Source organism: Ptychodera flava, unplaced genomic scaffold (assembly GCF_041260155.1).
Source record: "Ptychodera flava strain L36383 unplaced genomic scaffold, AS_Pfla_20210202 Scaffold_33__1_contigs__length_2856901_pilon, whole genome shotgun sequence".
Taxonomy (NCBI): Eukaryota; Metazoa; Hemichordata; class Enteropneusta; family Ptychoderidae; genus Ptychodera; species Ptychodera flava.
The window spans coordinates 569,107-584,745 of record NW_027248355.1 but is presented as its reverse complement, the minus strand read 5'-3'; the positions used below and the strand labels follow the sequence as shown (position 1 = coordinate 584,745).

The 15,639-nt window shown below is 37.0% G+C and overlaps 1 protein-coding gene across 1 annotated transcript; it reads left to right on the top strand.

Moving 5' to 3' along the window:
• Positions 1-643: 643 nt before the first annotated feature.
• On the top strand, positions 644-15,186 carry LOC139127529 (probable serine/threonine-protein kinase roco4). The gene is made up of 5 exons (XM_070693436.1): positions 644-707; positions 1,967-2,032; positions 4,502-4,621; positions 6,575-6,844; positions 15,034-15,186. The coding sequence occupies exons 3-5, from the start codon at positions 4,526-4,528 to the stop codon at positions 15,184-15,186; spliced, it is 519 nt and encodes a 172-aa protein (XP_070549537.1). The 5' UTR covers positions 644-707; positions 1,967-2,032; positions 4,502-4,525.
• The last annotated feature ends 453 nt before the right edge of the window (positions 15,187-15,639 follow it).

The following is a 15,639-nucleotide window of genomic DNA, read 5'->3' as shown; positions in this document are numbered from 1 at the left end:
GGTATGCGATTGTCTAACGAACGTCAAACTTCCGTGTAGGTTAAGTTTTGTTCTTTTTCGCAAGCGAGGAACAAAAATCTATCTTTAAAGCTGGCGCAAGTTCGATTTTTGCTCAAATTTTGTCGGGCCAAATAAACAGAGTTTATTTTCTATAACACAGAAAAATATAAAGCATTTAATACACGGAATATGGTTAATATTATGTCGTGATCACGTGATATATCCACATTTTGCTCCTTGCAATGCAACTCGTCAAAATCAGGGCAATTCACCCAAATATGACACGACATCCACCAATCATCATGCAGCAACTCCGAAAAGTTAACCTATGGCATGTTGATGCCATTTTCCTCAATAAGTTAAAGTAAACAGAATTCAATTCGATGATATAAAAGATTGATATTCAAATGTGAGTGTATTTCCAAAGACGTGAATCATGTTCTGAAAGCTATTTTCATGAGTCTGTTCTATATTACCTAATTAATCCTTATATAATGACATGTTCATGTTACAAGCAAAATGTTCTGTACATTTTGTTGTATGAGAGTGATACTTTCAGTGCAAGATAGATATACATATGTTATATTTATATATTTCAGAATGGTGATACTGCTCTTCATCTTGCAGCAAAGGAAAGCTATTCTCGGCATGGAAAGACAGTCCAACTGTTGTTGCAATATGGTAGTGATATACATAGTAAAAATAAGGTAAAGAAAGACAAAATATTTAATTTCGTATTTTGATATTGGAATATTGATACCAGATATTCTGTCCAATTAATAAACAACAGTTCAATGACTTAATATCGACAACGTAAAATTTTAATTAAACCCTGCACTTCCAAATTTGCATTTTAAGAAAGTACTGTTTTTAGTTTGATACAATTTACATACTTATGTAGTATTGTATAGTTGTTGTAATACAACATCGATTACCGTTTCATCACGAGATAGATAGATAGATAGATAGATGGATAGATAGATAGATGGATAGTTATATAGTTATATATATATATATATATATATATATATATATATATATATATATATATATATATATATATATATATATATATATATATATATATATATATATATATATGCCTTCACAAGTAAGATCCAATTAACATATGCAGTATGTTGTATTGTTGTTTCAATACAACATCGTTTTATCACCATTGTCAATGTCTATAGGCCTTCACAAGTAAGATTGTGAGAATAATGCCAGATATAATTATGGTGAATTTACTAGGTACAGAAAGAAATCGTTAGAACTTCAGGCAAAGAAATAGTTGATTTATATTCAATGTGTACAGCTTTTAAAAGTTGAACATTTGTCGATTTTTCCGTGTATACAATTGCATACATTCACCTAATTCATTTTATTCCCTCCTTGAAATCGATCATCAACCTCAGTCTTTATATTATGTTATTATTGGATTATAATTATCTTCCTACCGATTCAACTGGGAATAGGTATCCAGTGCTCCTGCACAGAAGTATCAACAAAACGTTTATGACATGGGCTTGACACAACCTTCAACGACACACAAAGACTCAAATGATTCATAAGTGTTGATCACACGATTGGAACTAAGTCTGGAGAATTAGATCTTTACATTTTTCAAATTTCTCAAAAGTGTTTGGTGCCGCGCAGGTTAATGTTGCAATATTACAAATTACTCATAAAAACGAGTGCATTGCTCAAAGAGAAAAGCAGACGAGCTTACATTTGCAGATTTTACCAACATTTTGTTCACTATCCAATTATCCCAAATTACTTCCAATCGTGTTCCAATAATTTTCTTGAAAAGCAGCACAGTACTAGCTTATATGTAACACCTCTTCGTCAACCTATGGCATACATATCATACCAAAGTAACCATACTCTCGAAACAAATGATTTACAAACTCTGTAGAATACATGACTAATATATGACTAATGTCTATCATTGTAACCCCTCAAGGATGGACAAAGGCCTGTCGATGTCGCAAGCGAAACTTCTAAAGACGTACTCTTGGATTATGAAAGGGTAAGAGAAGTGTACTGATCCTTTCCTTTTCAGTTTAGTTGTTTGCATATCAAAGCATAAGGTTAAACGACACACTCAATGAATCAGAAATCCTTACAGTCTGCTCTGTCTAAAATTGTTTGCTGTTCGTATATTTTTTCAGGGGCGTAGGAAGCACTTCACGGTCGGGGGGGGGGGCAAAGATAACCTATACTCTGGTGACGAATGAATTACGATCTAAAATTTGCATATACGAATAAATTAAAATATTAAATCATACATGAATAAATTTAAAAAATTAAAACAGGCCAAAAACAATCTAAATAGTAAAAAATGTAATGAAAGCACCTCTACTTTCACATACGGCATTGTCTCAATATTTGTGTTTTTATGTATTAGGCCATGTAAAGAAAATTCTTTGTTTGTCGTCCTTGGATTTTTGAAAAACCTACACGCCAGCCAGAAAAAAAAAAAAAACAGAAAAAAAACACAACAAACATCAATCGCATAAACTTTAACTTTCCCATCTGTTTATGGGTCACAAGTATGAAAAATCATCTGTTACATTTACAATGCAGTGTTTCTTATGCTCTTCATTAAGCACGTTGAAAGCAATGCTTGGAAACAAAGGTTATATTTGTATAAGTACAACAAGCATACTTAGAGTTAGGTGACTGTGAGTCTCAACAAAAATTTCCATAATAAACATTGGCAATTAACACTATACCAGTACATAATGTACAACATGTACTGTGTGATAGTAATCAACTAGTTGTGTTACGCAGATCTATAGTTTGTCTCTGACGGAGGTTTATGCACTAGGTGGTCATAGGCAAGAGTAAAACTATTAATTAAAATAACAGGATCTCAATTATGAATACAAAGCATATTTGCGACAAATGTAAAAGATGCAAATTACGTATTACTACGACGTTTACGAAGTTTTGAAGAAAACAAAATATATTTGAATCAACACCTAATGAAGGAACATAAGAACTTCACCGTTTACGCAATGGCTTCAATTTTGCAACGTGTCTAAGTGACATTTGTATATTAATTATGACATGTACATTTAAGATCGAGATCTGTATTGATGTTTACAATTTGACGTATATTTCCATCTTTAATTCATATCTATCATATGATCAAAACCAAGCCTTAAACATAACGTAAAAAATCCCATTCTAAAATAATACGGGAAAAGGAATACAAAGGACAGAGAGAAAAATACAACAGATAGGGCAGGGGGATAGACAATTGATGAAGCGTATCTTGGGCGATGGCAGCTGCCAAGCTTGCCTACCGAGAAATAAAGTCTATGTAGTACCAACGAACTCTGAACGTCTCGTGTAGTCAATTGGAGATTATCAGTACCTCTCAGCAAGCTAAGACGAGTCCATGAGTAAAAGCAGGCCAAGATGAGGTAATGAGATAATACGAGAAAAACGAATTGTAACAGTTGTTTTGACAACTGTACACTATGCATTTCAACATGTTGGGGTAAGCTTAGAACAAAAAGGTGTTCTTGCAAAACCTGAAAATTCCAAATATAAAACTGCAAAAAGTTACTGAGTATAACAAATTATGTAGGTGTCACTCGGAAAACAAATGCTAAACATCTTGGTAAAAGATGGAACTACTATCCCTTCCGTAAAATTACAAGTTTTTACAGTAAGAACAGTGGGTAACTGAACAAATTATAACAGCCTTTAGTACAAATCCTCCTTTTTAAGTGTCAAATAAATACTAGTCCTGATCACTGTTTCTGTTGAGTTGAATGCTCCACTAACTGTAACTTTAAAGGCTATTTATTCTGAATTTTGTGTATCAACTATTTTTTTAGCCGAAATCCAATAGCGCTGATCGCGATGTCAGGTTTGTTACTAATTATAGCTGCAGGCGCGACTTCAGACACCGCTGCCTGAAATTCGGAAAAAAATTCTGCATGTGCGGTCGTTGTTGCAGCTCAGTTGTAGTCTGAGCCATAAATTCATAGGAATTAGTGTGAGTTTTTGTATTCATTATAACACTTGCAGGTTTTGATATCATCGTTCTTGCCGAAAATGCCGACAAATAGTTATTTTTGCATATTAATGACAGAAAACTTACGCTATTGCACACTAAAATGCTAAATATTCTGATTGTCAAGACAGCAATGCCGAATGGCCATGGACGGCAAACAGAATTTATTTTACGGCGCCTTAACTCCAGTTGTTTGTTTAACTCCATACATAGCACTCAGCAATAGTTGGGACAGCTAGCCGTAGTCATGTGTATTTGTAAAAGGGGGGAGGGGAGGGGCAGATATACCTTTGCCACCCCAACTTCAGCATTGGGGGCGCCCCCCCCCCGGTTCCTACGCCTATGTTTTTCACATATCTTTGTACGGCGTAACAGATAAACTTCACAAATATGTTAATGCACTTTGACGATTGGTGTCACGTTTTGACGCTAATCTATTTATCGCGTATTTTACATGATTTAAAACAGAAACAGAAGGAATACAATGACTTGATGAGAGAGTCTGGATATGAACGTGAAATCATGAAAGTTTTTCTCTGTGGAGAGGGCGGAGTTGGCAAAACTACATTGAAAGAATCGCTTCAGCGGGTAAGTGACCATACCAATAAATTACCAAAGAAATGACAAAGTAAGTCTAAAAAACCGCTCAAACAGTCAACGGCAACATTTACGAACTGATTTGCGAAATACCAGAAATATCAGTCTGTGATACTCAATATCACCATATAATATTATCTACTGGAAGAGCGATCGTCAACATTGTACACTAACAATGCAGCATATCATCAGAATGAAATGTCCATGCGGCTCCGCGAAAAACACGAGTATACGATGACGTCAAACAGAGAAAAAAATCATGGGATTATATATTTATCACATGAACAGTCTTCTTATTTTTCTTTGATGTGGCTGGATTAAATTATTGTAACAAATTGCATGATTTTTATCGCGATTTTGTGTTTTATTTACGCGGATTACTTTAACCCCTCTTCTCTGCTAAAGAAATTTTGAGTGACCCCCCCCCAAAAAAAATTGAAAAAGTTAAATATCTATAAAGTAAAATGGATTGCTGCTGCGACAGGCCCTGTACAGACCCTGATAAAACCTTGTGGTACAGGTCTGTGTCGGAAATAGGTTCTATTGCTGTGACAGCGGCTGATGTACAGGTCTGTAGGATTTGTTTACAAGAGGAGGAAGATGTAGTGCGAAAGCACCACAAGCGACTGCAAAAGCGGTCGCGGGGGGGGGGGGGAGGTCATTGGAGCTTTTGAAAAATAGAGATTAAAATGGTGTTATTTGGTGGCATTTGGGGAGTATTTTTTTCAGATTTTTTTCATAAAAAAAACTCAAAGGAACAGAAATCTGAGACAGTATTCCAAAACTTATATTCCAGTTCACTGATTTCAATTACATTTATTGAAAACGAAAAAATAGCGACAGACATACATTTATTCACATTTATTATTTATTATTATTTTCCTGCAATAAAAGATGGGTTTGTTGTCAAGGCATTCCACTGGTTTTAAACTTTATAGAATCAGAATTAGCTTGCTTTACACATTTCCCCCATCGGTAACCTATATAATATAGAATATAGAAAGCAGACGTTTCTCATGAATGATCAGGTAAGTATATCAATATTTAATCCGGAAATACTGAAAAATGTACTCAGTACTAGCCTCTAATATAAGGCTTGCCATGTCGAATAGCTGATCATTCTCGTCTGAAGATCACAATAACGTGAAACACATAGTGTAATGAGATTTTAGTTTCTACTTGAAACCACCTGTATTATGATATATATATATATATATATATATATATATATATATATATATATATATATATTATGTGTGTGTGTACACAAATACCGGGTATGAATATACATATCTTTACTATTATTGTTGTATTAATTCGTAACTCTACTAAATGCTTCAGTACATATCAACAAAATTGAGTAGGCCCCCCTTTCTTGTTCTCCACTTTTGAGCAACCCCCCTTGTAGCTTTCGATTTTTTGAGTGACCCCCCCCCCTCAGATTCCTCCGACCCCCCAGGCCATAAATAATGACGGCTCCCTAATAATGAACATATAAAATACCACAACGACCCCAGAGACTGAATCGGTTACCATGGCCCGACACAGTTAACCTTTAGGTTGTTAGAAGTACTTTCATTCATCGTACGTTAAGCCACACTGGAACAGAAATAGAAAAGAAAAACTTAAAAAACACTAAAACTTTGTCAAGTGGATGTACTGTTTAATGCTTGATTCTGATAATAATCACTGATAACGGTGCATTCTTTAAAGCAATGACACCACTTTTGACCAAATCAGTTGTCATTTCTTTCTTTTGACTCGGATCTGCACTTTAGAAATCGACCCATGCGCAACAACGTTATTGACAAGATGAAGAATACTAAAAATATGAATCCCATATTTCTTGTCTGGAGAGGACAAACTGGTTTATCCATTTGATAACTATATTTTTATCTAAACATTCCTAAACAGATTTTAAAATTAATTTGCTAATCGTTACAGACATTAATTCAAGCCTACTTGACAAAGAGAGGAAAAGAAATAGCGCCACCACCAGAACAACAAGAGTACACTCGTACACCTGGTATCGATGTTCAGAACGCTAGCATCAAAGATGTCGGAGAAGTGAGCATGTGGGATTTTGCCGGCCAACCAGAGTATTACGTCACTCACAATATGTTTCTTGGAGCACATAATGCGGTCTTTTTGATCGTTTACAAAGTCACCGATGCGGATGGTAAACTTGTGTCATTTGAAGTGGCATGTGAAAAGGTGAGTACTTAGCACTATTTCGTTTCGTATTTCATTTTATAAATTTATAGAGCTGGCAAAAATAATGCTGAATAGGAAACGTCGTGGTCTCTTGAATTACAAATCACTTTGATTTTTGTGATCACAAATCTCTATGAACGGCTGTAAACGAAGCGCTGTCATATATACTTACGTGCGTATGATTGCCATATTACATTATAAAAGAAGAGTAGATTTTATTCAACGCTTGAAGTGCGGATTGCATTGAAACTGACGTTGTATTTATGTGTAATTATGAGCAATGACTATCGAATGAGAAACATCAGTCAATATGCGTATGTCAATGCTCTGCAGCTATGATGACTTCAACGCAAAAGTGAAAAAAAGGAATGACCATTACATGTCCACATAAATTCTTGACCACAGAGTTCTTCAAGATGTTCAATTTTAAGAGTTTTTTTTCTGAGCTGTGAATCTGATATGATCAAGGACCTGGTATTTCATTAGCTATTAATTGTAAGAATAAAGAAATAGAGTATGTTGAGTTCAAGACTCGCACGCAATAAGATAAGGCGTCAGACTTTTAAGTCTTTTTTTCCTATTGTGCATAGCCATAAAGATTTCACATAACTACAGATATGTTGCGAAATAAGAAGTGAATTTCTTTCACCGGATATATATGGAACCATAAATACGAAAAAGATAACAAAAGCAATCTTAGATCCGGTGAGGTCCACTGAGATATTTTCAGTAAACAAGTTGGTTCAGTCCCAGACAACATATTGAGACGGAAAGTAATAGATAAACTTATAAATGAATTATATTTTCTGGCGTAAGGCTATATCTGGAGTGAAATCCCTGGCTCTTTATAATCTTTACGGCCCTGATACTATTTTTGTGGCCCGAGGTCGTACGGCGGAAGGGCCCGAGCGTGCGCGGACCCGTACGCCGTACGACCAAGGTTTTATCATATACCTTTTGGAATGATAAATATGTAGTTTACATGATATTCAACATTGTTTTGCAGATAGAAATGCGTGCGACATCAAAAATTCTTCGCCATTGGGTCAGTTTTTCATAAATACGACGTGTTATGTAGGTCATTTCCCCCACACTCATCATGACCTGAGTTCAATTAGTCTAGAACATTCTCAAGGTCACTGCCCCTGATGACCTAACAACCTTGAATTCAATTAGTCATGTTTGGAATGTTCTGGAAAGTTGATTAGTTGTGTAAGGGAGATAATTTTAGAACAGTAATTAGCATGTCAAAAAGTTCTAGATTGTTCTTATATGCCTTTATAAAAGGGACGTGCTCAGCTTCCAGTCAGACTTTTGGGATCGTGTCTCTTGGTGTGTTACTAAACTCCAGCAGTAGTCATTCTCAAGACTTTTCAAGACCTTCACTGCCAACGCTGGATTTATACTGTGGACTTTGTGCAGCTTCAAGCCTGCAAGGACTGTTCATTCATCCAACTGACTGAGCCGTCCCAGCTGAGATAAGTAGTCTGTACACTTTTAAAGCTTGTACTCTATCCCTGACTTAGCAATTAGTTTTATTTTCGTAATAAATTTTGTTTAAACGTTAACTGCTGAGTTCACCCTTTTGTTCGTTTTCTCTGCACGTAACAAAATTGGGGGCTCGTCCGGGAGACGAATATTTTGAGCCGTTTGACAACATTTTGCCTACCTTTTCAAAACTACTTTACACTGTAAACTCAGCGAAATTTAATCATGGCGGAATTCAAGCCAGACGAATTTATGGAGGACCTTGATCAGGACACATTTAATTCCCTCAGAAAAGACAACCTCATAGCACTGGCAAATTTCCTTAAAGTAGAAGTCAAAAGATCTATGGCAAGCGAGAGATACAGTTCAAGATTTCAAAACATTTAGTTAATTCAGGCCATTTTGAGGAGTCTGCCCTAAAAGATTATGAACCTGAGTCTTCCTTTGAACTCAGAAAATTAGAGCTAAAAATACAGGCAGATTTGGCACGTGAAAAGTTAGCAATGGAAGAAAGACAGAAAGAAAAAGAATTACAAATGAAAGAAAAAGAATTACAAATGAAAGAAAAAGAATTGCAAATGGAAGAAAGACAGAAAGAAAAAGAAAGGCAGGAAAGATTAGAAATGGAAGAAAGACAGAGAGAAAAAGAATTGCGATTAGAAGAACAGCGATTGCAGTAGAAATAAACGTTTAGAGCTTGGACAGTCAGGAAAATTCTTCCCTTCAGACAAGTTTGACATCACTAAGCATTTCAGGTTAGTTCCCCCTTTCCAAGAAAAGGATGTTGATAATATTTCCTTCATTTTGAGAAAATTGCTCAGAGTCTGAACTGGCCTAAGGAGTCCTGGTCTATGCTTTTTGCAGAGTGCTTTGGTGGGTAAAGCCAGAGAAATTTACATTCAGTTGTCAGTAGAGCAGGCTTCAAATTATGATTCTGTGAAGGAATTAATTCTCAAGGGTTATGAGTTGGTGCCTGAAGCTTAACGTCAGAAATTTAGGGATTATGAGAAGGTGAAAGATCAAACTTACGTGAATTTGCTCGAACAAAAGAACAACTGTTTGATCGTTGGTGTTCTTCTGAAAAGGTCAGTCAGAATTATGACAAATTGCGACAACTTGTTTTGATTGAGGAATTTAAAAGGTGCATCCGGAGTGACATCAAGACGTTTATCAATGAACAAAAGGCAGATACATTGGAGGTTGCTGCACGTTTGGCCGATGACTATTCATTGACCCACAAATCTTCCTTTCTCAGCAAACCATCCCAGTCCTTTTCATACAGAAACAATGCAGGTAAATTTAACTCCTCCTTTTCATCCAAGAATTTCTCAAAGGAGAGTAGGAAATCAAATGACAATAGTTCACAGAGTTCAAGTAACACTCCCACATCATCAGATCCCAAGTCTCAGTCTCCTTCTGACAAACAGTTTGGTACACTTTCTTGTAATTATTGTAAGAAAGACGGCCATTTAATGTCAGAGTGTTTCAAATTGAAAAGAAAACGTGAAGGTCAAAGTGGTCAAAGTGGATCTAAGCCAACCGGCTTTATTTCTTCATCAACTCAATTAGAGTCTAATAATGTGTGCAACACATTTTCTGAGGATAAACCCCTCTCATCCCCAATTAATGAGGTCAAGGTCAATTCTTCTCAAGATAGCATTATGGGTATTTTCGAACCGTTTATTCATGATGGTTTATATCACTTTCTAGTGATTTTTCTTCCGCCGCCCTGTCAAAATTCTAAGAGATACCGGGGCTTCCCAATCTCTTTTGTTGGCAGATACCCTGCCGTTTTCTGAAAAGTCATTTTCAGGTTCTAAAGTTCTTATTAAGGGGGTAGATTGTAATGACTACATTCCTGTTCCTCTCCATAATGTCTATTTGTCTTCGGACTTTGTTTCTGGACCTGTGACTTTAGGTATTAGGCCTTTTTTGCCTTTTGAAGGGATTCACCTTCTTCTTGGAAACGACCTTGCTGGGGACAAGGTCATTACTAATCCACTTGTGACTGATAATCCTAGTTTAGATCAGAATCCAGAGCCGATAGAGGAAGAAATTCCCGGCCTTTTCCCTTCATGTGCTATTACTCGAGCCATGTCAAAGAAAACTTCTGAGAATCAAAATACTCTCAAAAATAATGTCACAGATGTTGACTTAAATGACACCTTTCTCAGTCAGGTGTTTGACACGGATCATTCCGTTATCCCTCGTGGATTTGAAACTTCCAGTAAAACTTCTGCTGACCAAAGTCAGACATTTTCTAGATCAAATCTCATTGCAGAACAACACAAAGACCCAGATATTTTGTCTTTGTTTGACAGGGTAGATGATGAAGGTAAAATTCAGATAGCTCTGTTTCCTATTATACAAAATCTGGTATTCTCATGCGTAAATGGAGACCTCCAGAAGTTTTGGTTGATGACGATTGGGCTATAAAACATCAAATTGTGGTTCCAAAGCCCTATCGTGCTGAAATATTGCGCCTGGCCCATGAAACGCCCTGGGCTGGTCATTTGGGAGTAAGGAAAACTTATCATAAATTCTCAGTACTTTTATTGGCCTAATCTCAGGCAGGATGTAGCACATTTCTGTAAAACTTGTCACACATGTCAAATGGTAGGAAAGCCGAATCAGACCATTCCAAAGGCCCCTTTATAGCCAATTCCTGCATTTCAAGAACCCTTTAGTAGGATTCTAATAGACTGTGTTGGGCCCCTACCAAAACAAGATCAGGAAATGAGTACATGCTGACAATAATGTGTACATCAACTCGGTTCCCAGAAGCCATACCACTGAGAAATATAAAGACAAAGACTATAATGAAAGCTTTAGTCAAATATTTCACTTATTTGGCCTCCCTTAATGTGTCCAGTCCGATCAAGGCTCCAACTTTATGTCTGGAATTTTTCAACAAGTAATGGATCAGCTAGGCATTAAACAGTATAGGTCATCCGCCTATCATCCAGAAAGTCAGGGTGCTCTTGAGCGATTTCATCAAACTTTGAAAAACATGATTAGGACCTACTGTTTTGACACAGAGAAACAGTGGGATGAAGGAATTCATTTTCTGCTCTTTGCTATTAGAGAGTCAATTCAAGAGTCTCTTGGTTTTAGCCATTTGAGCTTGTATTTGGACATACAGTCCGTGGCCCACTTAAGCTCGTTAAAGAGAAATTCCTATCAGATGATGATGATGTCTGAATATTTTACAATATGCGTTAGATTTTCGTACGAAACTGTCTAAGGCATGTGAACTAGCCACAGAAAATCTTGAGTCATCTCAGCAGTCAATGAAAACCAAATACGATAAAAACACCTCAAAACGGAAGTTTGAACCAGGTCAAAAAGTTCTTGTTCTACTTCCGGTTCCTGGCAAACCACTCCATGCTCGTTACTTTGGGCCATATCTAATTGATAAGAAATTGAGTGATTTAAATTACATCATAATAACACCTGACAGGCGAAAACAAAAACAGCTATGTCACATAAATATGCTTAAGCCATATTTGGATAGGGATAATCCTACTATAACTCAGCCTGTCAGTGCAGTCAGTTCAAATCATTATGAAGATAGTGATACTGAAACTGACTTGAGTGAAAATACTCTAAACTCAAGCTTGGCTCGGTCAAGCTTCAGAACTCAGAAATCCTGGAGTAGCTTGAGTCTACAAAGTGGCACACCTCCAGCCAGAACAACAACAACAGGTGAAAGAACTGCTCCATGATATAAACACCTGTTTAAGATGTTCCAACGAGGACGAACGTCATCTATCACGACGTTGATATTGGGGACAGTAAGCCTGTAAAACGACATCCATACAGACTGAATCCAACAAAGCGAAATATCTCCAGGAAGAAGTCAAATACCTGCTGGACAATGACTTTATTGAACCCAGTAAAAGTAACTGGAGTTCGCCGTGCATACTTGTTCCCAAATCAGATCACAGTTATCGTATGTGCACGGACTTTAGGAAGGTCAACACTTTAACAAAGACAGACACTTTCCCAATCCCGAGGATTGATGACTGCATCGACCGAGTGGGAAAAGCCAAGTATGTGACGAAATTTGACCTACTGAAGGGATTTTGGCAAGTCCCTCTGACGGATCGTGCTCGTGAAATATCCGCCTTTGTTACACCAGACGGATTGTTCCAGTACAAGGTGATGCCATTCGGAATGAAGAACTCTCCGGCAACGTTCCAACGGATGATCAACGACGTCATATCCGGGCTAGACGGATGTGCAGCTTACGTTGACGACGTCGTCCTGTATAGTGACACCTGGGAGGAACACATCAAGCTCATGCGGAAGTTCTTTGAGAGACTGAGCAAAGCAATGTTGACTGTCAACCTTGCCAAATCTGAGTTTGGTGGGCGAGGGTGACTTACCTCGGACATACTGTAGGACAGGGTGAGGTAAAACCTGTTGATGCCAAAATCAGTGCCATTTCAAGTTTTCCCATACCAAACTGCAAACGACAACTGATGCGCTTTCTCGGTATGGCTGGTTACTACAGAAAATTCTGTCCAAATTTTCTCCACAATTACTGAGCCTTTGACTAACTTACTTAAAAAGAAAGTAAAGTTTGTTTGGTCAGAGCAATGCCAAATGGCATTTGATACACTTAAAGCCATACTGCAAAGTGCTCCAGTGTTGTCTGCACCAGATTTCACTTTGCCATTCAAATTAGCTGTGGATGCTAGTGATACGGCTGCTGGTGCTGTTTTATTGCAAGAGGATAGTCATGGTGTAGATCATCCTGTTTGCTATTTTTCACGCAAATTTAACAAATCCCAGAGAAACTACTCTACAATTGAAAAAAGTGTTTATCTTTGATATTAGCTTTACAGCATTTTGAAGTTTATGTTACTTCTTCAAATCAGCCAATAGTGGTTTATATTGATCACAACCCTCTTGTTTTTCTGCAGAAATTTAAAGGCAAAAATCAGAGATTGCTAAGATGGAGTTTAATGTTACAGGAGTTTAGTCTTGACATTAGACATATCAAAGGCAGAGACAATTTAATTGCAGACTGTCTCTCTCGTATTTAGAGTTTATTGTTGTTCACTTTCAAGAAATTTTACTTTAGAGTACAACAAAATTTGAGTACTTAAATCCTTTTCAAGATTACATTTGTAAAGAAAGATTTTTCTTTGAAAAATTTTCTTTTTTTGAAGAGGGGGTGTGTTATGTAGATCATTTCCCCCACACTCATCATGACTTGAGTTCAATTGGTCTAGAACATTCTCAAGGTCACTGCCCTTGATGACCTAACAACCTTGAATTCAATTAGTCATGTTGGAATGTTCTGGAAAGTTGATTAGTTGTGTAAGGGAGATAATTTTAGAACAGTAATTAGCATGTCAATAAAAGTTCTAGATTGTTCTTATATGCCTTTATAAAAGGGACGTGCTCAGCTTCCAGTCAGACTTTTGGGATCGTGTCTCTTGTGTGTACTAAACTCCAGCAGTAGTCATTCTCAAGACTTTTCAAGACCTTCACTGCCAACGCTGGATTTATACTGTGGACTTTGTGCAGCTTCAAGCCAACTGACTGTTACAACTCTGAGACTGGAGCTTTGCCGTCCCAGCTGAGATAAGTAGTCTGTGCACTATTAAAGCTTGTATTCTATCCCTGACTTAGCAATTAGTTTTATTTTCGTAATAAATTTTGTTTAAACGTTAACTGCTGAGTTCACCCTTTTGTTCGTTTTCTCTGCACGTAACAGACGTATTGACATACATAACAACGTCATTTGTCAACCTGCAGAATTCAAGAACGCGCAAAACAACATGCGTACTATTACGTGACCAACAGAGATGCAGGCTGAAATTGAGGTGTAAGAAGGACAAAAGAGTGATGTCAGTTTATTGTAATTTATACTGAACAGCACATGGTATACACAGTTTTTCACAAGAATTTAGAAACAAAAGACGTTCCATTCGTACACAAAGCCAGCGCGAGAGTAGGAAAACGTCTGCTCGATCAGATCGTAGTTGCGCGTGGCGACAGTTGAGCCGCGCCGGTGATATCAGTTTGCGGAGAGCAACGCACTTATTAACCAGAATAGAGGTAGTTCCGAAATACACGCGATTGCCCATATCTGGGCAATGGACCGGGGCATGATACGTAAAAAAATGCACTGATCTGAGGGCGCTTTCTTCCATAGCTTTACACAGGCACGTGACTGTAGGTATATGATAATGTGTTTAGAAAAATGGCATATTTAAACAATAAAAAAAATAAATAGGCATCGTGAGTTCTGCACTGACCAGCAACATTTACATATGGGACGAGTGATAGGATGTCACATTTCACGGTGGTTCAAGGTGCATCTTTAAAGGTATACAGTAACCTGTAGTCTAATATTCCCATATATGGTCAAAGGGGCGTTCATTGGTATTCAAAATGCCCATGTGAGGGCGCTGTTTATTAAAAAGCGGCCACCCGCTTAAAATCTGTGATTGGTTAGATTTTCTCTTTCCATGGTAACTGTGGCTAAATTGGAATAGGTGATAGTATACCTTTAATTTCGCGATTATCCCATCGTTATGCTAAACCGTGATACTTTGTAATAGTAAAAAAAACAAAAAACTAAACATATCAGCAGTGTCCGAATTAATGTGATTCTTTCATAATAATCTCTACATATCGTTCTTACATTCAGCCAACATATTTATTATAATCTCTTTCAATTGTAGAACATGACTTGGCTGCGTTTCATAAAAGGATCGATCAACTTTGACCAATATTCATTTGATGAAGCAGCGAAAGGAATCAGAAAACCACATGTTATATTGATCGCCAGTCGAGCTGACGAATTGAATGAAGACTACAAAACCGAAGGTAAATGAGACATTGTCTTCTGTTTAAAAAAAATGATGAACAAAGTCGCTTGAAATATAAAGTTTTCATCAGTGGCGGTTGCCGTTACCTTAAAGACTGCTTCAATTTTGAAATCATCCTGCTTTATGATCTTTTAACTATCATTGAAAGTTATTGCTCCATCATGTTGAACATTTGTCCCGTATGCCAACACCTACTGTACACAAGTACCCCAAATATTAATACATTGATATCGATTATTTTTGAACTAGAAAGAGTCAATAGATTAATATCAAAGTGACGATATCTATAGAATAGAAAACATGAAAATTAGTGTTTCACTTGAAGATGCAATGTGCAGCACAAGTACATTACTTGAGCAATAGAAGTGCTGAACACTGCATCAAAACGCAATGACACAGTTAAATTCACACTAATAAGTTGGCTTTATCACATGCACAAGCCAAGTTTGTCGTCTCCGA